We start from the raw sequence: 27472 nt of genomic DNA, 5'->3' as shown, positions 1-27472 counted from the left end.
GCAATCACCGCCATCGATTGGCATATCTCCCTCTCGATCATTCCACATAGCGAGTACTGGTAAGATATTGGTGGATTCGCTTTTCTTTTGCAATTGCTAATCTATATCGACGAGGTAGACACCTCGTCTGCAATTCGAACACGTGATTTCGATCCATCCAGCGTAGCACGTATTGGCCTAATTAATTTCGCCGGAGAATGATGTCCAGACATTATCTGCCACAGCTTGGAATCAATAAACAACTGTTCGCCACTGCATGTGCCCTAAGCGTTATTCAGGTGTTCGTCAACGTACTGCATCCACCTTTCAGTCTCGGAGAAATAAAATAAGCTTTTTGAAAGAAAAACTGAATAAAATCATTAATTGTCAGACGAGTTTTTAAAAGCACTTCTAACGCAACGAAGATAGACCATGGACAATGTTCTAGTAGGTAGAATGAGTATTCTTTAGTTTGATTAAATAAATGATTCAGTAGATTATTTATGTACGGCCAAAATGACAAAAAATAAACAGTATTAGACGACACATTTGTAACTTTTTCGATATTTTATGCAAAATGGTCAACTTTGGAAGGTGTGAGCCGATGAACCGATTTGGGCCAAATTTATACGTAATAAATAGCTGAGATGTAGCAGTTTGCCATTTTGTATGGAAAAACGAAAGTATTGTCCAATATTGTAATAATGGATGTCTCTGGAGCGTTGATCTTTACGAACGGAATGTTATAGGCCTTTCCTCTGTAGATTTGGGATTGATCGGATAAATAAACTTAACTCTCCTTCTTAGTTTTATCGTTTGTTGTATTCGTCAATTGGTTTCGAGATCTCCCAAGCCTAAGAGGTGCATTTCGAAAATCGAGTCTGGCAATATATTATGTAAGCCGCGTAAGTCGTCGACTACTGTCGACTTAATCGACTGTGCAGAAGTCGACCATAGAAGGAGATTTTTTGTTTTTTTTTTTGGTTTTGACCCAATTTCCAGAACAGACCCCCTAAATACCTCAGTCGAACCCTAGTCATTATCGCTTAAGAATAAACATAACCTGCTTCAGGGTATACAGGATGTATCTTGTGACATACTTGCGTGACTTTTCTTGGTCGAGCTCGAACTCGATCCAGTAAGATTATACATGTCATCCGGTATATAAAGTCTAGTGTTGTGGAAATCCTCCGGTTGAGCCTGAAAGTACATTGAAGGAATGCGTGCGTCTACGGGGAAGTCTCGCCCATCGTAGGTGTTCACTTTGGTCAGGATCAGTCCAAGTGCTATGTCGCAGATAGCCCACATTTTCTGGAAGAATTCAATAAATCGTATGATATGTCTCTCATAACCGAATACAACAAAAGCCTTACGTTATTGGTTTCCGCGTCGTCGGGTTTCAACGCATCCTTGTGGTTCTTCATGCGTTCGATAAGATTCTTGTAGAAACCAAAGCAGAAGAATTCCTTATTGGTTACCAGGGGCTCCAGTATGAGCCATAAACACCGCTCTATCTGCCTGAGCTGGGCGGGATCGGTGTGTCGTGTGAAGCGCGGATCGTGGGTTAATACTGTGACAGCGAATACCAGCATGTAGTCCGGAAGGATGTGCGGAAGCTGGCTCATGGCGCGTTCGACTGGAGGGGAAAAACACGACTTAATATGTGATGTACGAGTAGGATTAAACGGTCTCACCAGTTGCGAATGTTTTGACGTATTCCCTGCGTCGATTGACGTCGGTTTCTATGTTGGATTTAATTTGTTGCTGAAGCCTGCAAAAATGATTGAATATTAGAAGATAACGTTAAACACAAGAACCTCCTGCTTTGTTGCCGAGAAAATTTGATATGCTGAGCTACACACTGCAAAATTTTTTAAGGCTTCCGTCAAGTCTTATAATACTATAAGACCCTATAAGAGCAGTTAAGAGAAGTTTAAATGGAGAAAACTTACTAAACACATACAGAAATAAATTATTCATAGTTTCACATTTAGATAAAATAATTTTACGCCATTAGATGTCGCTGTATAAGAATATGAACATTTTTATGAAAGAACTCGAGTTGACCGAAAGATGGATCCAGTACTTCGATGAACAACTGAATGGTAAAAAACTACTAATTGAACTTAAACACTTCACTTTTGCAAAAAAAAACACTAGTAAGGCGAGCAAATACCTTTAAATTGTAATATCAAGACCAGCAATTGAAAAGGCCTCAAGTCCAAAATGTAAACAAATCGGTTTTCTGCTGATTTCAGTGTATAAGAGCCTATTCTTACTAAAACATACAATAGTCATTTAAAAATATGCATAAAAGTTGAAAAAATAACATTTTTCTAAAAGGTCCCATCTCATTTTCCGCTAACCAGGATTAATAGCATATTCATATTCATATTCATCGCAAATGCGGCCTTTTCTCAAAAAGGCCTCCCCAAGTAGCACTTGTAACTTGTCCAGTGAATAAGAAAAATAGAGAGAATTACATAGGAATTACACTTATGATACAGAGAAACATATAGAATTTCACTTCGTTACAATAGCGTTGTCATTCTGTTACGAAAAACCTTAGAAAAATGTGAATCATAAAGCAGTTTCAAAGCGGTCCTTCAGTAACATTGTAGAAATTCAATGAAGTTCTATGTTACTGTGCAGTTATTGACACTGTTACAAGAAAATCAATAATTGCAAAATAGTTACACCGCAACTGAACCTTATGATGATTTTAAAAATTGTATGTCGCTTTAGATGTAGGATACATATTAAAACCAATAAACAATAATATCATAAAACAAATGGTGTAGACCGTTGAAATCTCTCTAATATAAAGATATATGTTTACTTACGGCATGCCATTGAATTTCTGGGTCGAAATGGTTTCAATACCGATGACAAAGATCACTCATAACACTCGGTTTTCAGACGATTTCACGCACGACACTTGCGGACAACACAGATCACACTTTTTCAATGAATTCCATAGATTTTAAAGCGTTTATCTATTAAAATTCACAACCAATTTAATTTTCTTCGTTTGTTAATTTCAAGATTACTTTTTACCATGAATTTAGAACAAGAGTAAACAAACAACACCTAGTAAATAGTCAACAGAGAAAGTTACAGCTGCGTTGCAGCATATATCTCAAAAGACTGCCGAGGTTGCCTGCTAACTTTTTTGACATAACTGCAACAATAATGTAACAATCATGTTATTGTATTGCACAATGGGCTAAACTATCGTTCTTATTGGACAGAATGTTATCTGTTAATGATGAACCAGAATTACGAAACAAAAGCTATAGTTGGACTTATCATTGTACTTATGCCTTTAATTGTTATACTTGTTTTTTTTTTGTTTTTTGTATTACAAAGTACCCGTTGGAAGTTTATATGAACAAATTGTGCAAACAATTTTCAAGGAAAATAAAAGGATAAAATATAATTCATTTTAAGGTCTCTAATCCCGAGAGTATTAATATGTTTTGAACATTAAGACAATAAAAATACTCATACAAAACAATATTGAATATTTATTATGATAAGGTTTTTTTTATTATTATTCCCACTGTGCATCACGTTTTGGTACTTCTTTCAGAATGCACAAAAAGTTACTTTGTCGTTACAGCGCATCTTACTTGTTTATATGTAACCTGAAGCAGTATGAAGTTGGTGACAAAGAAACTCTATGAATGGTTGCAAATAAATTTAATATAAGTCAAAACATGACCTTCAATCACGAGTGACTAATATGAAACTGAACAGTGATTAGATTTATTTCTATACACTACTGATCATAAATTTCTGTATATCTACAATTATTTGTAGATTTCATATGATTAATCAGCATTATTCTTGAATATCAAGCTTCTAACGTTAAACATTTTCGAAAACTTAAACAAAAATTGATTTTTTGATACTTACTTATTTTAATTATAAGCAATGTAATCAGGATTGATGAATGCGTACCTATGCTTAAATCTTTTAGAAGGTAGTGCATGTGAGATGGTGGATGGTGAATCGAAAAGAGATCAGTACCGTGAAAATATTGCATGCACTGACGATTAATATTTCAAAAATGTCAGGAGAAAATTGCTTATATTTTCGAGGCGCATGTATTTTTCCAAAGTATCATATAAAACATCACGGTAAATATTGAATCGCATTAAAAGTTGCGGTAACGTAAGTATGAAAATAAATATGAAGAGGCTTAAAATAATTAAATGGCTTAAAATTCCCTTTTTGATTTTGTTTTTCTTTTGTAAATATTTTGTTTGGCTAAAATAAATTTAACGACATGTAGTTTGGTAACATTTTGTCCAAGATTCTGCAATTAACTTGCGTTGTTTGTCTGTTGCACAGTTGTAGCAATTTAAACGACTGTAATTCATATATGATTAGTAATAATTTGCTTCACTTGTTACATATTGGCTCCACCTCCTGCGCTTTTTTCGTTACATAGCTGTTCAATATTTCGTTGCATTGGCTTTTCCATTTTCTTTGAGTTTGTTACACACAAATTGCTGTGATTTATTAATGACATGGTGTGCTACTTGGGTCATTTCTATATCTGACGGAAACCGAGTTGAGGCCTGTTAAACAAACATCAAAACGAAAACCGTTCCAAATTCACTAAGTAGATGCAGGTTATACTACGGAGCGACTGCTCCTTGTATTATTTTATACAGTGGTTGTCTAAACGGCGAACATTATCGGGTTCCTGTAGACTGATGTATTTTGTATTATACTACCTAATAATACCTGAGTCAACCTGTCTGTACTTTACAAATTATCAACAAAAACACGATTTAGTTTCAATTGCATGAAAAATAACGTTCAATTGCAATATTATTTTAATTGAACCAATATTTCCATACATTTTCTCGACGACAAACTAGCGTAGCACATACATAATGTTCATGGATGACGAAGGGTTCAATCAATCACATATTTAGGGGCCTATTTTGTAAATCGAGCAGATTCATGTGACTCGTCTGTATTCATTGTCGATCAAAGCAAGCATGCATATTTCAGATGTCACCCGCCGACTCCCATAGTAATCCAGTCACATAGAGTGACAACTGTCGAAAAACTCGAGTGACAGAGCTGAGTCGAGCGAATTTTTCGGTCGACAGTGACTCCAGTCGAGTCATTTTGATCGACTCAACTTATAAAATAGACCCCTTAATCGACCGCACGAATCTTCTCTTGCTGTAGAGATCTCCATGTACTTTACTTCACCACTTAACACTCTTCTACACTTCAAATTTCTTATTTTATCATCAAGTTTGAATGATTTTCAAAAGGCCACATCAGAAGATGATGAAAAAACAAGCCACAACTAGAAGGCCTCAACACATTTTAGAGTAAACAAAGGCGTCAACTCGCAGGCCTCATCAGCGTCGGCCGGCGTCTATGGGCACAAATGAAAAGGGCTGCACAGCTTTTGGTGAAATAAAAGCCTCATTTCCTTTGACTCGTTTTTTAGCAGCATTTTTTGCTAAAATAATAGTAATGAATATTCATAGCTATAAATCAGTTTATCCATCGACTTTCTGGACGATAAAATAACATACAATGCTTAAATTCATAATTTAAATTTGATTTATTGTTTGACAAAACAAGATTGCATTTTTCTCATTGTTTACTTTTTGGAGATGAGGCCTTTTGAATTGTTAGTCTTAAAACTACAAATGAACTTTAACACTTCACTTTTTGCAAAAAAAAAATAAAATACTAAAATCACTAAGGTGAGCAAATACCTTTAAACTCTAATATGTGTTGCTTATCTTGACAGATAGGCCTATTTCGTCTGCGACTTACAGACTTCTTCAGTGTCGAGCGTTTAAAGGTATTTGCTCACCTTAGTGATTTTAGTATTTTTTTTGCAAAAAGTGAAGTGTTAAAGTTCATTTATAGTTTTAAACATACTCTAATAATCCCTCCCAAAGTTTAATATAAAAAGTGTTGTTAGTCTTGATATGTTGCTTATCTTGACAGATATATATGACCTATAGGTCTATTTCGTCTGCGACTTACAGACTTCTTCAGTGTCGAGTGCTCGAGCACTTTCTTTGCCAATTACGAAAAGATCCTGGACCAACCGGGAATCGAACCCAGACTCCTTCAGCATAGTTTTGTTGTGTAGCCGCGGACTCTAACCACTCGGCTAGGGAAGGCCCCAATTTTAACTGATATTTTTATTAATTCAAATTATCATAGACTACTACGATTGGAATTCAGTATACTACTACTACGATTGGTTTGTTCGTTCTTGACACCCCTCCTCAAACTGTTCGTCGAATGACTCCGATGTTTGTTCTATGTGTTCGGAACGTTTTGTAAAGAGGTCAGTTTGTTGTTCGCTCATTGGGACAATCAACCCTCTTCGTCGCTACACACTCTCGTACAAAATGAAGTTAAACGTCAGTGTGTCTTAGTCGCTTCGATGGTCCAGCTGACTCCATAATCGCAATGGATGATTGGTTGTCCTTTTTTTTTTTTATATTTATTTGGAAGGCTCGAGGCGCCGTTAAGCATTACAGAGCCGAAATCTTAAAACTTTTCAGTTGTTTAAAAAAATACATTGTTATTTGTAGCTCTTACGAGCGGATTTCTTCGGACGTGTTTCTATCGATCCTGATGTCGCAAATTGTGCACGCCTGTGACTCGCCTGATCTTTGTTGCTACTAGGAATTTGATTGACCAACTCCGACATTTTCGCTATGTTTTCTCTGAAGTTGGGTAGACCAACTTGTTCCATAGCTTCGTCAAACTGCTTTAATTGATTCTCGTCCATGGTTACTTCGGTTCCCGCTTCAATCACTCTTGCTGCCACTGATTCCTTTTCTGCTTCTTCTTCAATTTCTGTGCTTCCAGTGATTTCTTCTTCCAAAATTTCGATAATTTCTTCCGTCATCGTGTCCGTTTCGTTCGGTAGAGCTGCTGCACCCACTTCCACAACCATTGCATAGGTTGACTGAGATTTAGCCTGATTTTGCTTTCCCGCTTTTCTCCTCGTTGGACAAGAGCTCCTGCGATGACCTTCCAATTGGCATACGAAGCACTTTTCCTTGAGTCCATCGTAATACACCTTTGCACCGATGTCCAGTGCTGGGGGGATATCTTTTTCAATCTCCATATATACCCCTCGCACACCAGTATATAGGTGGTCCAGTCCGAGATTTGCTGGAAATTTTTTCTCGCTCTATCCGTTGTATTTTCCCATATTTTCCAAGCGCCAGAATGGTGTCATTGTCCGATACCTCCGGGGGCACACCAAAAACACGAACGTAATCAATTACAATTCCCGCAGTCAACATGCGCAGCTCCACTGATTGTCCACTGGCATAACGGAATTTGACTGCATCTTGATTCCGTCGTAGTGCTTCCTGCATTGCAGCTTCCGAGTTGAATTTGATGCACAAGCTTCGGTCTGTTCCCATTTTGTACACGGTTTCCATGTTCATTAAGTCCGTGTTCAAGACCTTAAGGAAACCAGCAATTTCGACCCAGGATGGTCTCGGTGATCCAAATGGGAAATCGAATTTCACCGTGTTGGATATCATTTCTCCACTCATCTCAATTTACCGTTTGTGCTTGATGGTACGAGAAATCGAACAATACGTACTACCAGATCGAACCGAAAAAAAACTACCTACGATAGCACTTTTCAGCTATCCAATGTCCACTGCTATATCAGACGCGTCTGGCGTTGACGAGCGCACAACAGCAACTGTGATTGGTTGTCCTCATAGAATAGTCGCGGTTGCCCTTGCACGTTCAACTCACCCAGTACTTTTTGGATCCAAATCGCCTCACACGCTGCGTCTGCCAGAGCGGAACACTCCGGTCCAGTAAACGACAAAGACACGGTGCTTTGCTTTCGGGTACTCCAACAAACTGTGGCTCCATACAGCTTGAACACGATCCCAGGAACCGAACGCCTGTCATTGCCATCAGTCGCCCAGTTTGCATCGGCAAAGCCAATCACCTGACGGTTGGACACTGTTAACCGTTCGTAGACCAATCAATAATAAGCTGTCGCAAAATCCTTTTGGCAGTTGGATTACTCTGGAACTGGCTGAAGTAATTCACCGACGCACTCAAATCCGGTCTGGATGTAATCATCAAATAGGTGAGACACCCAATCAGTTCACGATAGGGCTTATCCAGCTTCTCACTTGTCTCGTTCTTTTTCAATTGCAGACCCGCTTCCATGGAAGTTGACACGGGCTTCGACTTCTCCATCCCGAAACGCTTCAGAATGGAACGAAAGTAATGCTCCTGGTCCAGCGTCATTCGTCCCAGCAGCACGTCGCGGTTAATCTTCAAACGCAGGAACATCTTTGCTTTGCCTATGTCTTGCATTGGACTTAGGGAACGTGATATGATAAGGATATCATCCACGCAAAGCAGCAGGAACACCTTTTCGCCACCACGTTCATGGATGTACAGGTAACTGTCGCTCTCTCATCGTTGAAAACCGATTCTGTATACGCACTCGTGAAATCGGCCATTCCACGCCTTTGATGACTGCTTCAAACCGTAGATGGATTTGTTCAGCTTGCAGACTCGATTCCCCTCCTCAGATCCTCGAGGTTGGCGCATGAAGATTTCTTCCGAGTGATTTCCGTTCAGAAACGCCGTCCGAACATCAATCTGATGGACCAACAGATTATCCTGGTTGGCCAATGCCAGCATCTTCCGGATAGTCGATATTTTGCCAACCGGCACATAGATTTCGGTGTAGTCATACCCATATGGCTGCAAGAACCCTTTCGCGACTAGTCTCGCTTTGTATTTTTTGAAGGTGTCATCCGGTTTCATCTTGAGCTTGAACACTCACTTGGAATCAACCGGTTTTCTTCCACTCTCCAGATGTTGTTCGCAGTCAAAGATTTTAGCTCTTCTTCAATGGCCGGGGGCCTCCGGACACGTGTACTTCCCCTCGTATTAACCGCTTTTTTTTCTTCTTCTTCTTCATCATCTTCCTGTGAAACAAAACCATCATTGTCATCGTCCTGGTTGTCGATCGGTTGACCAACTTGGGCATTGCTCTCCGTCTCGATTCCATCTTTCTGCTCATCTCGGACTTCAACCGTCGATTCCGGTTGTACCCAAATTGGTTGCTCATCGTTATCGCTCTTGCGATTATTCATTCAAATGAGTATGGTTAGAAATCAGTATACTACTACTACACTGAGGCAAAAAAAACTTAATAATTTCTTAAGGAATAATTATGATTTGGCGCCACAACGATTGTAGTTGAAATTTGTAAGTTTTACTTAGGGGTCGTCCATAAATGACGTAGATTTTTAGGGGGGACGGGGGTCTTCACGAATTTGTGACGAAGTGTGACGAGGGGGAGGGAGGGGTCCTAGCTAGTGGACGTAGCATTTTAAACCAAGTCCGTAAAAAAGGCGCTGAAAAAAAAATTGCATACAATTATTTTTTATGAAACTTCTTTTTTTTACCTATAAACTTGGGTTATTCAAAACATTCATATGACAAGATTGAAAAAATATCTATGAAACTTTAGATTTTCTTGATAAATGCAATCAAACAGATGTTTTGAAGCTTTAAATAATTATGTGAATATTATATTATATTCGTGTCCAAATTAATAAATTTATAAATAACAAAATTAGCTTAATGAATTGATTAAAAATCAATGCTCTAACTACTTGGAGTACATTTTTTTTTGTCATTTGTTTACATGACATAAAGTCAGACGTTTTAGTATTATCCATATTTTCTGTTGGGGCTTTATTTCTTCAAGAAAATAAAATATGCTCTTCTTGGCAAATATTTCATTTAAAGCAAGATATTTATTCCGTGAATTATGCCTTCAATGTTGCAGGAGATCTCCACCCAATCAACTCATCATTTGTTTTGATATATCAATGCTCGTGATGGAATAGCCTGAATATTGATGAGGATAATGAGGTGTTAACAAAATGGCCGTATCATTAAATTTTGCTAATAACTCGGTAATTTGAAGAATTTTTATTATTTAACGGTTTCATTATAGGTTGTGTAAGATTATTTCAGTATGGAAACGATAATGAAAATCAATTGAAATATTAATAGAGATTATTGTATTTGTATGATAATCGCTAAAATTTTCTAAACATTCCAAATATTTCAACTGTAATCTTTTATGTATCTGGCCAGTGTTTGCTAAAATGATTTGAAATTGGATAATATTAACGATGATTCATTTCAAATTAATATATTTTCTCGATCATCTTCATTGAAATCTATTTCTTAACAACGAATAATTTAAAAAAAAAAACAATCCTCTAATATAAGGAAATTTTTGTTCAATATATGGACCCTAACTCGACAGTAACGAGCTTCATCAATCCAATCAATTTTTTTTCACATTTTTTATAGTAAACTTGTTTTTTATGGTAAGAACAGCAATAGTAATATAATTTAGTCTATAAGAAACTGGACACCAAAACCAAGGAAAATGTTTATTTATAACGTTTCCAAATTACTTTTGAGCGCTACTGTATATCTAACTGTTAGAATAGATTATCCTTTCATTTCAGTCAGTAATTAATATCAAACTTTGTATTGAACTTCTCAATTCCATTTTTTTGTTTTAACCCAGTCGCTAAGGAAAACAAAAAAAAAATAGGGGGGGGGGGGGGGGGGGGTGCACGATATGCTACGTATTTTCCAGGGGGGAGTACCAGCATTTGTGACGAAATGCTACGAGGGGGGAGGGGGGGTGTAAAAAATCAGCGAAAAAATGCTACGTCATTTATGGACGACCCCTTATGATTTTGGTGAAGAATTTCAGTAATAAATTTCATAAGTCAATCAATGAAATACGGAAATAAACGTAATGATAATAAATTAATCCCATTTATAAATTGATAATATCATTAGCCTTTTATTTCAGGCGTGCTCAAAAATTGACATGTTTTGATAACATATGAACTGTATTCGATTAACTTGTAGCCAACATCGAAAGCGGAGTAGTTCTTCTAGCGATTGCTATGATAAATATTTCAAGTAATTGTTGTTAAAGAATTCAAAGCTCTCACTTACGAAACTTATGATCCCATTTTCGAAATGTTTAAGCGTGCAATGAAACCATAATTTGGCTGGTTCATAAATCTTGATTTATGGAAAACCTAAGTATTTTTGCCTCAGTGTACGATTGGTTTGTTCGTTCTTGACAGTCTCGACTTTCATTGCCTGCGCTGTCAGCGCTATTCAGGTGTTCATCGAAATGTTGCTTCCACTTTTCGATCACCTCACGTTCGTTCGTCAAGATGCTCCCATCCTTACCCCTGCACGAAGTCTTTGTGGAATGCGTTGAGCTTCTGATAGAACTACCGCGTTTCTTGAGACTGGCACAGCTGTTCCATCTGCTCGCATTTCGTCTCCTTCAGAGGGTTTTTTTTTTGTCTAAAGAGGCGGGTCTGCTGTTGCCGTTTCCGACGTTTCACGTTCTGCCGGGTCCATTGCTGCAGCATTGGTGCATTCATCTTCTCCAGAATCTGCCTAAATTCCTCGTCGAACTCATCGATCCGCCGACTCAGTCCCATGTACCCGACGTTGCTCTCAGCTGCATCGGTCATGACTGCTCTCACTGTACTCCAGCAGTCCCCAAGAAGGGCTTCTTTCGGTAATGCGCGTATACTGATGCTACATCCGGTTGGTTTAGCCGCTCTAGGTCATACCGGGGCGGCCGTCGGTACCGTACGTTGTTAACGACGGTGAGTTTTGGGCGCAGTTTAACCATCACCAGATAGCAGTCAGAGTCGATGTTAGCGCCACGATAGGTCCTGATGTCGATAATTTCGGAGAAGTGCCGTCCATCAATCAGAACGTGGTCCATTTTTGATTCTGTCTGCTGTGGTGATCTCCAGATGTATCGGTACGGAAGGCTGTGCTGGAAGTAGGTGCTTCAAATGGTCATATTATCTGAGGCGGCGAAGTCAATCAGACGTAGACCGTTCTCGTTCGTCACTCGGTTGGTGCTGAATAGTCGATCTGAACTCTTGCTCCTGGCAAACCTGAGCGTTTAGATATCCTATGATGATTTTTACGTCGTAGCTTATGCAGCTTTCGTACTTCCACAAGTCCCGCTTTCCTAGCATCTTTCCAAGTTGCCTTAGCATTCCTAAGCAGTTTGATAAAATGCTCTCAAATTTCACGTATCGTGGAAGACTGCACATTGCTACTATTTGCCACATTCATGTAGTTATTCCTTCCGCCATCTTAGATTCTGCCCCTACGTCATTCACGTGTTCATCGTACTACGGGTTTCATCTTTAAATCAGCGATCAATTCGGGAACATATTTATTCTGCAGCTTGATGAACAATAGATAGTCGTTTCAAAAGTTTGTAATGCTTCCAGGAATGTTATAGAGTTATTTACTCTAATGACTGGTGGTCACAAGCGAAAATCTTGAGTTTCAACCTTAAAAATAATCTAGGAATAATTGTGTCTACGATGCCCCATAACTACGAAACTGTTCGGCGAACTAACTTCACTTGACTGTACAATAGGAATATATCATTTAGGTAGCATTAAAAGCTTTTCTACTTACTTTCTGTCGGTCTCACGCCCCGCTAATACGTAATAGCCCATGAAATCCAGCGGCAAACATTTGTGTGGAATACCTTTGTTCAGTCCTTTGTGCAGCTTTCTCACGAAAATATCTCGCACTTCAATCACCGGATCCGACTGAAAATATGAAAGAGTACATTAACACATGTGACAGTCGGTTTTTTGTAGGGCACTCACCATAAGCTGAGAGAGGTTGTAAAACTGTTCCACTATATACTGATCGCCGACGCCTTTCTGTTCGCAAATTTTGAGCATCGCTTTGCCGGCGCTCAACCGCAACCAGGACTTCTCCGCCGACGAGAGCGTTCCCTGCTCCAGCAGGTCCCCCTTCTTGCTGATGAACGCGTTCAGCATCCGGAACGTTTTCTGTGCCGACAGGACGTCCTTCTTCAGACCCAACAGCCACCGGGCCATCGTTTTCAGGCCTTCCACCTTGCAGCGGGTTTCCTCGGGGAGGTCATCCTCGTCGCACCAGTCCGTGGTTGGAACTTCATCCCGGCTGTTGGAGGTTTCTTTCACTAGGAGCTCCTTGACGATCTTCCGCGAGATTATGTTCTTGATTTGTACGTGGAATTTCTCCGGGAGGTTGTACGCGATGTGACCCAGACTGACGATCGCCGTCCGGTAGTGTTCGTTTTCCGGGTTGAGGGTGAGCTTGAAGGATTCGACGATCTCCGGGAAGATGTCAACGCTGAGATCGACTTTCGGGTCGGTGGTCTGGGTGTTCACGAACATGCACCGGATGGCGTGTTTGGCCTGTTTGGGGGAACCAGCCACGGCGAATTCCTTGCAGATGGGGCCAAGTTCTTTCAGGATTTCGACATGCGACTCGATCAGAGGTTTATACCGCCCGAGATACGTGAACGCTTTGAGGACGTAGGGAGCGACGTACTCTTCGTCGAAGTTCAGGAGTCCGATCATGTGGCGGAGAATTTCTTCGTGCTGGAAGTGAGCTGAGAAGACGTAAGCGAGTACTGTTAGCAATTTGAGGCCGCGCTCTCCGGCCGATTCCGACGGAAGGCTGACTTCGTCGATCACTTCGGAGCCGTTCATACATTCCTGTATGAGTTCGATCAGGATTCCGATGGACTGCTTGTCGACCATGACCGAGGCGATCCGTTCCAGGAGCATCTTTACCGTGTTGTAGTACGTGTTGGTCATGATGGGTTGGCCGAGTTTCTTTAGGACGATGGCCATTGTGTCGGCGCATTCCTTGCAGGTGACGTCCCGTTTCAAAATGGTTTCCATTTCGGTGATCAATTTGGGATCTTTGCGCATCTGGGCGCTGAACTTCAGTAGGAACTCACCGGCTTTTACCGGTTCCGGGAGTTGTTTGGCGATGTTGGCGCACTTGGCATTCATGTCCTTCTGAATGTTGGGCGTAATGTCCTTGATGCGGTGCAGCTTGATCCACTCGGCAACACTTCGCCGGACCTTTAGTTGATTCTTCTGTAGTTCTATAAACGCTTTAGTTGCGTTCTCGTCGATCGTTCCCAGCAGCTGATACAGCTTCTTCATTCGATCCTCGGCTGGAAGCTGATACGGTACCAAGCACGTGATCAACAAACGTTCCACGAGCAATCGGTCCTCGATCCCGGTCATATAGTAACCATGCAGAATCTTATCCTTGATCCAGTTGACCGCTTTCTTGGTCGCTTCCGGGACATTGCTGTCACTGAGATACTTCTTGTAGATCATTGCCAGTCCATTCATGGCCTCTTTGCGGATTTTGTATTTTTTGTCCAGTGTGCGCTCCTTAACGAACTCGAGAAGGTCCTCCGACTCGGACACGATCTGGAAGTCCCGTTTGGCGGTTTCAACTATGGCCATCACCACCTCGTAGCGGACGGTTTCATCTGAGTCGTGCTGACGCACCTGAAAGAAGTTATTACAGTGTTAGGAAATCGACTAAATAGAGGGGTGTAGCCATAGGGAGCGAGGTAGGGGGAAACATCTGTAGGAATTCCTGGTGAAATCATTGAAAAAATGTCGGAAATAAATTTTAATGGTTGTTGGCTGTGTGTTTGATCATCTTTAAGTGGAATTCGTGAATGTAGTTTTGAAGCCGCTCGCCCTTCCCTGAAGGAAAACCTGGCTACTACACCCCTGACAAAGCCCGCTATAACCCTCCTAACATACCTTCAAGATGTCGATAATGTCCTTCCGCAGGTTCGGATGGTTCAGCAGGAAGTGCATGGTGCTCTGAACACACTTGATTCGGATGGGGACGGCAATGTCGTAGAACCGTCCCAGGAACTGTCTCCAGAGTGGCCCGTACTGCTTGGCCAGGGTGGAATCCTTCTCGGAGAACATCCTCGCCAGCAGCGAAACGGCCTTCAGTCGTTCGGTTTCCTGTGCCGATTTGAGCTTGCACTCCAGCTGGGGAAGCACCGAAAGCAGGATGCTGGGGCTGATGACGTTCAGTTCGTAGATTACGTCGTAGATTTTCGGCATCGTCTGGTACTGCTTTTCGCACTTGTCCAGGATGAGAATTTGGTTGAAGAATGCCAACGTGTAGGATTCTAGGGTGTCGCTCGTTTTGACAATCAAGTCTTTCGCCAAATGGTATGCGTTTTTACGCTGCGTTCGAAGCGGTTCCACTATGTTGATGAAGATGAGATCCAGCAGGTCGAACGACACGGAATCCGATTCGGTGATCAGCGGACAAAGAACGTCAAGCATGAAGGATTTGACCTTACTGCTGTGCTCATCGCTGAAAGGAAATGATGAAATTTTGGTAACAATCCTACATTTAAACAATTCCAGGGCAGGTAGCAACTGAATGTCCTCTAAATAGGAACTTTAGAGATCTCATGCTTGAAAAAAGAGACGGAACAGGAATCAGAAAAACAAAGAGAAACCAAACAAAAATCAGGAAATAAACATTTTTATAAGTATTTTTCAGAGAATCTGACCAGTCATTTGTCTATGGATATTTCTAATTTAATATAATTCCTAGTAACATTATGGCTAATAGTACTGTTTGTATAACTATAAGTAACATGAGAAATTCCTCTAAGATTTCTTCCACAGGAATTCCTCCAAGTATTCTTTCAGAATGAGTCCCTTTCTAAGTCGTTCAGGACTTCGTTCTTGGCGAGTTCGCCACGCAACAATAAACCTTGATTTTTTTTTTGTAGAATACCTGTTTAAGTCCTTGGGAGATCTCTCAAAGGAGCAACAGGAGAAATTGGTGAAAGAATTAGTGAAAAAATATCTGAAGGAAAAATCTTGACATAGCCTCTGGAAAAATATTCAGAGTAATTTATGAGGATATTGCTAAAGGTAGTAGAATTGAAGTGTTCAAGGACACCTTGAGAGATAGCTGGAATATTTTATGGGAGAATTGATGGAGGAATCTCTGGAGGGATCCCTGAAAGAGTTATGGATAAATTCCTGAATTCCCTGTGGAATAGTCTCTGAAGGTTTCTCTGGAGCATGTTATGTTTAAAAATAGACCAAACAGGACCAGAAAAAAGACCAAACAGGAAATAGAGATTTTACATGAACTAAAAGGACAAAAAGCATCCAAGTAGAATCCAGGAGATAGAAGTTTAAGGATAATAAGGATTTTTCAAAGAATTCGGCCAGACATTTCTGTGAGAATACTTCAAAAAATATTTTGAATTACATCGAGTATTACTGCTCGTTTTACTGTAGGTATTTTTTATGATGTTTTACCACAGAAATTTCATCAGAAACTAATTTAGATAAGTTTTTTTCATGGGTTCATTTAGTAGTTCTTTTACTGACCTTCTAGGGATTTCATTAAAGAATTACAAAGGTATCTTACTTCAAGAATTTGACCTGGAACTTTTTTCGTAAGATATCCCAGAAATTCCAATCAGTCTTCAGAAATTTCTCCAAAAATTCTTTCACAAAATTCTCAATAGTGCTCCATAAGTTCATACAATGATACTTCCGACGTTTTCGCTAGGTGTTGTCCAAGTTTTTGGTTTAGAGCATCTTCAAAAATCAAGCAGAGATTTTCCCAGAGATACCTCCACGGATTTCTTAGGATTACTACCAGAATGGTCGTTCAAAATGTTTTCCAAAAATACCTTCATGAATTGATCCAGAGATTTCTTCCAGTACTTCGTAAAATTCTGTAGAAATTCCGGATGAACTTCTGCAGCGTCAAATGTTATTAGATGAGGATGAGCACCACTGACTTAGAAAGATGACATCTTCGACAAAGTTGTTGAACATCCCATGCAGTACCATTATTAGAGCTATGAGATACGGAGTTTTGCCGCGGCGCTAGTTGGAAATTCCTAAAGGTATACCTTGAAAAACTTTGGAAGAATTTCTGGAATAATCTATGAGGACTTTTAAGAGGGATGCAAGGAGGAGTCATCGTAAATATTCCAGAAGAAATCAAATAATTTCTAAAGCTTTTGCTTGATTAATCTGAGCAGTTCCTTGAAAACTTGTAGAAGTCTCTAGAGGTTTCTACGGAATCTCTAAAATTGTGCTCAAGGAGAACTTTTTCTTACTTCGATGAACATTTTGCTTAAAAAGAGAACTAAGAGATCTTTCATAAAAAAGATCACAGTGAATTATTGCACAGCGATAACAACGGTTTATTTACGTCCGCGTGCCGGTAGATTACTTCGACTATTCGATAGTTATAAAGCGTATTAAATTCCTTATTACATCGGAATACTAGCTTTTCAAGTGAAAACTTTTTGCTAACAAGCTAAGCGAGCCGTCATTACAAGCGTCGCAACGAACTAGCACGGATCCCGTTCGATTTGGTGTATTTGGCTTGCACACCACTGCCGAGCATTGAGTAGCAATTTCAAATACCGCTTCGGCCATGGCCGAGGCTAGTCAAGGGCCCCATTTGAGGGGGCTCTTTGATAACCCTCCAGGAAGTACAATAGGCACACTAGTTCCTAGTTGGCTACTGAGCAATGACGAGATAGGATACCAGATCGTACTCGTAATGCAAGTCCGCCGTGAACTAGATTCAGGAGAAAAGGAAATCAACCACCGTCTTCCCAGCCCGATTGTGATTGGATTGTCAGTAGAGCAAGTGATTGGTACTGAAAAAGCTAGAGAAATTGTCACTTCTAAAGAAGGTAGAGGTACGAAATACCTTCTTCGCACGAACTCTCGCCTAACTGCCGAAAAGCTTCTAACCATCAAAAATCTGGTAGACGGGACACTTGTGGAAGTCGTTCCCCACTCAACCCTCAATTCAGTCGAAGGTGTGGTCTACGAGCCGGATTCAATAAACGATGACGAAGAAAAGATTCTACACTCAAAATAATCCAAACGTCATTGCTACGTGAAAAATCACGTAGATCATTCCGCATTCATTTTGCCTCCTATTCACCTGACTAAGGTAATAATTACCAGAGCATATATGAACACTAAATGGAGACCCGGTGATTCTTACTGGGGCTACCAATCGCACTTACGTGAAAATCACGTAGGCATTTGAATTCATTTGGTCATCGCGTTCATTCTCTGTTGAGCTCAGTTGTCAAAATGGTGGCCGATACTATCTCAAGAAGCTGCTGCTGCTGGACTTCAAACTAATTTTAAGAACAATTCCAAGGTAAATATTAGTTAAAATCCTTAGAATTCCAAATAAATTTATACTTTATACCTTGTTTTACATCAATTTACAGAACGTTGATTGTTTTGAATGGAACTGACCCTGGACAAATTTGCGAGGAACGTGCGTTTCATGGACTGTTCCGACGGTTCCGACGATCGATATCGCGATGGTGGTCAGTCAGTGTTTAGAAACCATAATTGGAATATAATAGTTTAATCCCTTAGTTATTTGTCCTTCTTTCAAAATAAACATATAAAAAAGCATGTGCAAAACAGGATTGATTTCCATGAATTGATTCCGATAACTTTAAATGAAAATTTCCCTAGGATCTATTGAAAAGCTTTGTAAAAGCTACGTGAAAAATCATGTAGCTGTTACGTGGAACTTCGATGGAACTGATGAGGTTCACTTGTTCATGCGTTCATTCGGCGTTACTTATGATCCACGTAAGTGCTACGTGAAAAGTGCGATGGAAAAAAACCACGTATGTTTTCACGTAACAACGACGTGTGGATTTTTTTGAGTGTAGACTACTTGAAGTGTCAGGGGGTAACTAAGGTTCGACGCATTCGGAAACGGGTCAATGGAATTCTTCGTAACACTCCATTGCTTGTATTGTCACGGAAAGGCGCTGTACTCCCCCAGTTCATATACTTCGGATTACTACGAGTTCCAATGCGTACGTATTATCCATCGCCTCTTCTGTGTTATAATTGTGGAATCTATGGACACCCGAAAAAGGCCTGTAAAGAAGCATCAATCTGCTTACACTGTTCTCAAGAAGTACATATTCCCGATGGGGAACAGTGTCAAAACCCTGCGTTTTGTTTGCATTGTAAGGCAAATCATCCAATCCACTCGCGCGAATGTCCGAAGTATCAACAAGAAGCGAAAATCATCAAGCACAAAACCGACAACAGAATCTCTTTCGGTGAAGCCCGTCGTGAGCTGCGCGATAGATGTGGCGATACGTGCGCTAGTGCATTACAACAACGGTTGCATCAAGTTGAATCCGAAAAGGACACGATTATTGCCAACCTTAGAAAAGAACTCGAAGCCGTCAAAGCAGAATTAAAAACTCTGAAAGAAACCTCACTGTCGAACCACCCTAACGGCGAAATTGAGATTCAAAATGTGGTGCAGAGCAGCACCCCGACGGTAAAGGGAGTTGATATGGCTACAAAAGACACTAACAGCCAAATGCCGTCGTCATCCGATTCTGGCACCATGACTGGAACTCGGACAAGCGTAAATGCAACTACCGGAAGGAAATCTCGGAAAGACAAACTATCAATGTCACCCCCAAAAGAATCTTCGCACAGCACGAACAATAGATTGCTTCACAATATGGAACTGAGAAACCGAAGCCGAAGTGACAAGCGTATCAATATCTCCCCTCCGGATTGGAACCGTGAAAAACGAAGGCATCTAGATTACAATGATGGCCGCTAGTAACTCTCCCTCGTACGCCCCTGTAAATACCGACCCTGCAATGAATCCGGACCCTGATATGGACAACGTACTAGCAAAACTCCAAACTGAGCAAGACGACCCTCGCATACAAATGGACTACGATTATGAACTTCTCCTCAACAACACGCAACGAGAAAAAATAATAGCAAATGTAAAACGGCGATTTGAGGGAGGCGAATGTGTAGTACCCCCCTCACTTCCAAGCACGAAAGCGTGTCTAGGCAAGGAAGCAATCCGGGACGTCTCTCTCCAAACCGTTGACTACCGATCTCCTAGCTCGGTCGCAAGAATACATCATCAATCATGTCGACCACCACTTCCGAAAGAAACACTTTGGGATTCTGAAGCATACGACCGGCTGTGCCATTTTCGAGCGCTGCCCTCTAATAGCAACGCAGAAGGATACTTCATCATTAATCGCACCACCAGTATCTTCAACCACGATTCGCCAAGCGCGAGGCCTGCCACGTCGACCCTGACCAGGGATGTTCCGGTTTTGTCCGAAGAGCCTCTGGCGGCAGTCGGCGTGGCCCCTTCATCATCTCCGGCAAGTATTCAAACTTTTATATCTCAAAATCAGCAGTCAAACTCCATTGGTCTTTCCAACAACCTAGGGCTACAAGCGGCTACAATTCATCAAGACGAAGATTCAAAAAACGATGAGGACTCTCTCAGCAACTCGACCTTCGGTGACGCAAGCAGAAAGATGTTTTTTCTACAATGGAATATTCGGGGCCTTTGGTCCAATCATCCCGAATTGTGCCACCTAATCTCGCAGAATCGTCCAATCGCAATTGGATTACAAGAGATGATGTCTAAAGACCCTGGCAACACCCTCCAGACACAGTACACATGGAGCCTTGCTAATCGTCATTACAGCCAAGGCGCTGGTGCAGCTGGTTTAGGAATCTTGAATGAGGTTCCACATCACTTCATGGCGGTAGACACCCCAATCCCGGTCTCCGCCGCACGACTGCACAGTCCATTCAACACTACCGTGGTATCCGTATACGCTCCTCCAAATTGCCCGGATGTGGACATCGTAGAAACTTTAGAACACATCAAAAACAATCTAGAACCGCCATTTCTCATTGGTGGCGATTTCAACGCAGCCCATGAAGCATGGGATCCAGCACCAGATCAACGCGAAAAGGTATGCTCCTTCTTACGTGGTTCGTAGACAATGACCTGATAGTACTCAATAATGGAGAGCCAACGTTTATCAGCTCATCCCATGACAGCACATCTTGCATAGATCTAACCGTAGCCTCTAAAAGTCTAGCGAGAAATCTATATTGGTCGATATCTCATGACACACACGGTAGTGATCATTTCCCGATCCGCGTCCATTCTGAAGAAAGCATAACCTGTACAAAACTCCGGAAACGTTGGCTATACAAAAACGCCAACTGGCCACATTACGAAGAAAACGTTGAAAGTTTTCTGCGTAACGAGCCCAACTTGGATCTTTCAATTGAAGAAATAACTGAAATGATCCTTAGCTCCGCTAAATCAAGCATTCCACGAACAACAGGCCAACCACCCAAAAGAGCAGAGCTATGGTGGACAGATTCAGTGAAACTTGCTGTAAAAGCACGGCGAAAAGCACTAAGAAAACTGAAACGCTTTAATGAAACTGATCCAATGAGAGACAAAGCACGAGTAGAATTTCAAAAAGCTCGTAGTATTGCTAGGAAAACGGTGAAACTGGCAAAGAAAGAGCCATGGGAAACTTTCTGCAGCTCCTTTAATCCACTCACCCCGGCTGACATTATTTGGAGTAATTTTAACAAGCTATGTGGAAAAAGAAGATCAACGTTTAAAGGACTCACGATTGATGACAAGTACGAGCAGGATCCAGCAATCATTGCCGAACACTTTGCTGATTACTTCGTAAAAACTTCAACGGGCGATAGTCACGAGGAAGTACTGGAATCAGAAAGCAGGCGTGTACCATTGGTTTCCCCAGAGAATAGTCCATTGGACAGTGACTTCAGTTACCAAGAGCTTCTACGACCAATCGATGGGACCAGAGGATTTTCAACAGGTAACGATAACGTTGGCTATCCCATCGCCATCTACCCATCTCCGGAAAAGTGGCAATGCTACGAAGCTTCAACCGCGTCTGGGCTGAAGGCAAGTTTCCCCAAACCTGGTGTTCAACCAAATTCTGTAAAGAATTATCGTCCAATCACTCTACTGAGTTGCATTGGAAAGATATACGAGCGCATGGTGAATCATCGTCTGACAACTTTCCTCGAAAAAAGCAAGTTTCTCCATCCGGGACAGCATGCGTTCCGAGTCGGCAGAGGAACCTCGTCATATTTTGCTGAGTTGAACGAAATCATCTTGAATTCGCTCTATTGGACCAAGCCGCTTCCAAGTTCAGTACAGCGGTTTTTTTTTTTTTTTTTTTTTTTTTTTTTTTTTTTTTTTTTTTTTTTTTTTTTTTTTTTTTTTTTTATGGTGTACTCAGCTGGAGCTCTATGACAGCTTCGTTGTCTGTGCTGGACCCCGTAGTGCAAATTTTTACCTCTACTTTTGCCAATATTTAGACGGAATAGGCTATGTTGCCCGCTTTAACACTATTTTGGATGAATATTGTGCAGAAGTAGTTTTATTAAATTGTTTTTGCTTCAGTATCCCTCCCGTAGTCATGTTTGTATAGTCATCCTTTAGTTCTGAGCAATCAGATTCTTGTTTACGCATGGAGAAGCAACATGAAAATATATTATATTTATTAATGCATTTCTTGGAAATAACACACAGAGCTATGTTGTAGTAGTCTATGTTGACAAATTGTAGCACAGATGTCATCTCCAAGCATCTTTTGACAATGATAGACAGAAAATGTTAATTATACAGAATGCGGTCGTATATCAAACGATAGCGATAGGGAGATCCTTTTTTCCCGAATGGAATGAAGGTTATTGAAGTGAAAAACATGAAATGTACTTCCATCTATACGCGAACAAGAACTATCTGAAGTGCCTCGTCATTGTACGTCATGTATTCTCTAGTATTTTAGTCGTTTATGCTACTAGTCTGAAACGTGATGTGTTATACTATATGAATAAATTTCAAAATATGAATCAAGTGTTTGGTTTTAAATAGTCTTTATCTTCCGAAGGTCGTACTGGAATGCTAATCAATACAATACTTTTCTAGGAGAGATGACTGTCTATGTTGCCATCTTGTAGTACCGAATCCAAGTTGTAGATAATTAATATGAGGAGAAGTATCAAATCTAAATGTACTGTAAATGTGTTTGGTGTGGTCATCGATGTGCTTTATGTTCGTCTTATTGTTATTGTTCTGAGGTCTTCTCAAAATGAGAATTCAATTGAATAATGTCTCAAGTTAGTTTACAGTTTGGATAGACAAAGTTATTGGTACGGTATTATGAATATATAGGGGGGCTGAAATGATATACAATATGTGTTCGCTAAGAACTAAAAATCGTCGTAAATACATTTCTATGTGTTAAAAACTATACTAGAAATAATAAAGAAATAGAAAGTCATTTTTTATTGTCCGGATCCACTTTTCGGTGACAAAATAAAGCTTCATCGCGCCTAAGCCCTATCTATTTATTATAATTTTGCGAGAATGAAGTTGTTGTAGTTTTATGATACCAACATAATAAATGTGGTTTTTTATTATGATTCTAAAGAGAGAAGCATAACAAATTAACATTTGTGTCACATTCTACTCGATGGATCCTCAGTCATTCTCCTCATTAGTCAATATTATAACCATTTAAACAAAATCTAACCTATCTGTATCAAAGCGTGGCTACGACTCCTGTTACCCCGATGCCTGGTAACAGGATAACCGTTGGATCACATCCGTAAGATTGATGCATCTATGCCAGATGGTTGATGACACGGCATTAAACAAATATTTCCTGATGTGATACCACCACGACTGGACATGTCTTTAGTTCCCATATAAGTGCTAATGGGGTAAGCCCACCCATCGCGGCAAGATTACACGTCATAGGGGAGGGATGTTCAGTACAGCGGATCTTTTTCATCCAAAAAAAAAAAACATTGAAAAGCGGAGTGCCGCAAGGATCAGTCCTAGCAGTGACTTTGTTTCTCCTGGCCATGAACATGGTGTTTGAAGTAGTTCCCAAAGACGTTCGGATCTTGGTGTACGCCGATGACATTTTATTGGTAGCATCATCCAAGCAACTGTCCACCGTACGACGAAAACTTCTGACTGCAGTTACTGCAGTTAACGACTGGGCTAAAAAAGTCAAATTCCGTCTATCAGCTTCTAAGTCTTGCGTCCTACACGTATGTCAGAGAAAAAGACACAGAAAAGCGCGGGTAAGATCAGCAATTGTTATCATGGCGAAGCAATCCCAGAAGTAAAAACTGCGCGCGTTCTCGGGGTATGGATAAATCGGAAAGGTAATTTTTCCACTCATAGTGCCAAGACAAAAGAAGCACTTCACAGTCGGATCAACTTCATCAGAGCTTTGGCACCGAAAGCAACTCGATCAACCTTGTGGAAAATCTGCAATGCAGTTTGTTTGTCAAAAATGTTGTACGGTATCGAACTCTTCGGAACAGAACTAACCAGTTCTCTGCAGCCTATCTTCAACCAACTGTTAAGAACATCATCGGGGGCACTCAAATCTTCTCCGACCTATTGTCTTGCTGTTGAAGCTGGGGAACTGCCACTAGAGCTACGGGTCATCGAAATACTAATCCGTAAGTACTGTCGACTGGTGGAAAAAAGCGATAACGGCTATCCTCATCTCCGCAATGCGGTTGATACTGCGCTCCGCGAAACTACAGGAGGTGTTATTCCTGATATCACTAAGCTTCAACGTGTTGGCCGCCGTCCATGGAACTGCCCTCAGGTAAAAGTAGACTGGTCCATTAAAAACATCTTCAAGAAAGGCAACAATACCAGTATAGCAAGGATCATCGTTAAGGAGCATCTTGAAAAGAAATACTCCAATCATGTGAAAATTTTTACTGATGGATCGAAAACTCAAAATGATGTCGGTATCGGAGTGGTTGGACCTAAACTATTAATCGAAAGAAGTTTGCACCCACAATGTTCTGTTTACTCTGCAGAAGCTGCCGCTCTGGTAGCAGCTGCACGATATACATCAAGATCTCCAACAGTTATTCTAACTGATTCCGCTAGTTGTACCGCTGCTATCGATAAAGGCGAATCCAACCACCCTTTTGTGCAAGAATTTGAAAACATCGCTCTTCAGAAAAACATCACCGTTTGCTGGATCCCGGGACACTCCGGAATTACAGGAAATGAAGAAGCAGACCGAGCAGCTGAACGAGGGCGATCTGCTAGGATATTCAACAGGACCGTTCCCTCATCCGATGTCAAAACATGGATCAAAACTTTGGTGTACGAGAGCTTCCAGAACACGTGGCATTCTCACAGAACGACCTTCCTGAAGAGCTGCAAACCTTCGATAGACAAATGGATAGACAGATCGGACAGACGCGAACAACGTGTTTTAACTCGGCTTCGAATTGGTCATACTTTGATGACGAAAAAACATCTTTTTGATAAGCAAAATCCTCCTATTTGTGAAGTATGTAACGATGAGATTACAGTAGCACACATTCTTCTTAATTGTAGAAAATACGATCACATCAGAAGGAAAATAGGACTAAGTAATAATATTCAAATCGTGCTAAACAATAACAAGAAAAACGAAATCAAACTATTGAAATTTGTTAAAGAATGCAAACTAGATCAAATCTAAATTAAAACAGAGGTGAATGAACCTATGCAGGTTTAAAACTTCTTAAATAAAAAAAAAATAAAAAAGATAATTTTTAGAGACTTGTATCAAGATGGAGACTTTTTCTCTAAAAAGAGTAGCCCTGTCTAGTAAATAGGCTTCCTGTGAACAATTCCTGAGGCAAACCGTGTCAAATTCATGAAGGATTCCATATGAAAATGACTGTAAGATTAACTAGAAAAATCGGCGTAGGAATACGAGGAATACTCGTAGGGCTTCCTGGAAAAACCCCTTTAACGAATATTTTTAAAAACTATGGAATAATCCTTAGAGAATTTTCTCGGAAGAACTGTAGGAATCATTGGAAAATCTTCTAGAGCAACTACTTCGGTAGAATTGTTGGAGAAATCCAGTTGCCTTGGATGTCCTGGGAAATACTGGAAAAAAATCCTTTATTTCTTGAAAAATCTCTGGACGAATTCCTGGATGCATTTGAACTAAAAGTATCCCAGAGCAAATCACTAGAATTACTAAAGCTCCTCTTCAAGGAATTACAGAAAACAATCTAGGTTTATCTGCAGCGTCTAGAATTTACTGCAAGGAGAAAGAGGAGACTTTAGAGACCTTCCATTGAAAAGAGAGACTTCATTTTACTAGACCAAATCTCTAAAAATGGACATGCTACAACATACAAGCCCTGTACAATCAACTCACATTAACTAATTCTAGTCAACTTACTTGACAATCTTGAACATCAAACTGAACAAGGTGCAGAAAATCTCCTGGCAATCCTCCAGCTCGAAGCACATGTTGAACGACTTCACGTAGGCCAAGTTCTCCAGCAGATAGAAGTACCGCTTGAAGGCGGGATCCTTCGGGTCCTTCAGCCCATTTAGCTGCTTAATCAGGAACAAGAAGATCCCCTTGATCTGGTCCTGGTCCTTGTAGGGCGCTTCCGGGGCATAAACGCGCAAAACGTCCGCAATGCAGCAGGCAATCAGCAGCTGGACATCCTTGGAGGGATGCTGCAGGAAGTAATCGTCCGCCATATGGACCGCCAGCGGAATGTACTGCGTGTACATGCCCTCGTCCTGTCCCATGGCCTGCAGGGTGTGCGTGAGCGTCTTCAACCTCCGGATCAACTCATCCGGACCGAGATCTTCGTTTATCGGTCGACACCCCGGGGGATAAACGATGTCAGCCATTGCGGAATCCGTTTCGTCCTTTCAGGTTTCCTCTCCTGCTTCTCACTGCCCGATGGAATGTCCTTTTCCCCTCAACTGAAACACAATCGCAAAAATTAGCATTCATTTCCCAAACACTGATGCAATAAAACTTTCGGTACCAGAATCCCTTCTGTAAAGAAAGACCGACGCAAGTAGAATGAAGAATGATCAAGAAAACGGCAACCAAAAAGAAAATTCAATGGCCACTACATGAAGCGTTCTGGTGTCGATTCTCTCACCCCCGGAAAATCACCTCAAAATCCACAAACTTTACCTATTTTTCAACACCACTCGCTTCAGCACACAATCATCCGCCACGAAAGTTCAATTTTCCCCTGAAATTCACTGTATTTCCAACTTTTTTCCGATAAAATTCTCTGGTTTGGCAGGATTTTGCTTCCTTCGAACACACACAACAGAAGAAGACGACCAAAAAGACGGCGGCGGGCAAAGTTTCGAAAACTCTGCGCCGAAGGGGCCGTTCAAATATTACGTAACGCCTTAGGGGGAGGGTGGGGGTCTAACATAGTGTTACGATCCATACAAAAAATTAAAATTTTCCATACAAAAGCTGTTACGTGGGGGTGGGAGGGGGTCTTAAATTGACAAATTTTGCGTTACGTAATATTTGAATGAACCCGAAGGTCTCCCGGCATCGGCAGTTGGCAGCTCTGCGTGCATTGCGAAAAGACACAAACACACACGCTAGGGTGGAGTCACACAAAAACCAGTTGAGAGAGTTGGAAATTCCAGGTATACTTTTTCGCAAATTAAATATACTGGCCGGTTTTCTACTGACAAGAAAAGGAATCGCCTATCTCGATGCGTGGAAAATTTCTCCCAAGAAATGATCAAGAAAATCACTTTTTTCTGATCACAGTACGCAGTTGAGAAGAAATGTCAC

General features: G+C 40.8%; 1 protein-coding gene across 2 annotated transcripts; it reads right to left on the bottom strand.

Annotated features, from left to right (window-relative positions):
• Positions 1-782: 782 nt before the first annotated feature.
• Positions 783-27023, bottom strand: LOC5563890 (sister chromatid cohesion protein PDS5 homolog B-B). Of its 2 annotated transcripts, none has more exons than XM_001648155.2 (8): positions 26843-27023; positions 26081-26622; positions 14709-15282; positions 12747-14444; positions 12550-12686; positions 1674-1750; positions 1353-1615; positions 783-1290 (listed from the first exon to the last, which is right to left on the bottom strand). In XM_001648155.2, the coding sequence occupies exons 2-8, from the start codon at positions 26545-26547 to the stop codon at positions 1048-1050; spliced, it is 3459 nt and encodes a 1152-aa protein (XP_001648205.1). In that variant the 5' UTR covers positions 26548-26622; positions 26843-27023; the 3' UTR covers positions 783-1047. The 2 variants fall into 2 exon arrangements, with proteins under 2 accessions (XP_001648205.1, XP_021710388.1); XM_021854696.1 differs by lacking the exon at positions 26843-27023 and adding an exon at positions 26688-26709.
• Positions 27024-27472: the final 449 nt, after the last annotated feature.

This window comes from Aedes aegypti, chromosome 3 (genome assembly GCF_002204515.2).
Source record: "Aedes aegypti strain LVP_AGWG chromosome 3, AaegL5.0 Primary Assembly, whole genome shotgun sequence".
Taxonomy (NCBI): Eukaryota; Metazoa; Arthropoda; class Insecta; order Diptera; family Culicidae; genus Aedes; species Aedes aegypti.
This window is presented reverse-complemented; position numbering and strand designations above follow the sequence as displayed.

What these genes read in the sequence shown, in the direction of transcription:
- LOC5563890 (XM_001648155.2), bottom strand. Translation starts at nt 26,547, where the DNA reads ATGGCTGACATCGTTTATCCCCCGGGGTGTCGACCGATAAACGAAGAT. An exon ending in ACAACCTCTCTCAGCTTATG is followed by an intron (nt 12,687 to 12,746) that starts GTGAGTGCCCTA and finishes TCATATTTTCAG; the next exon opens with TCGGATCCGGTGATTGAAGT. An exon ending in ACGACGCGGAAACCAATAAC is followed by an intron (nt 1,291 to 1,352) that starts GTAAGGCTTTTG and finishes GAATTCTTCCAG; the next exon opens with AAAATGTGGGCTATCTGCGA.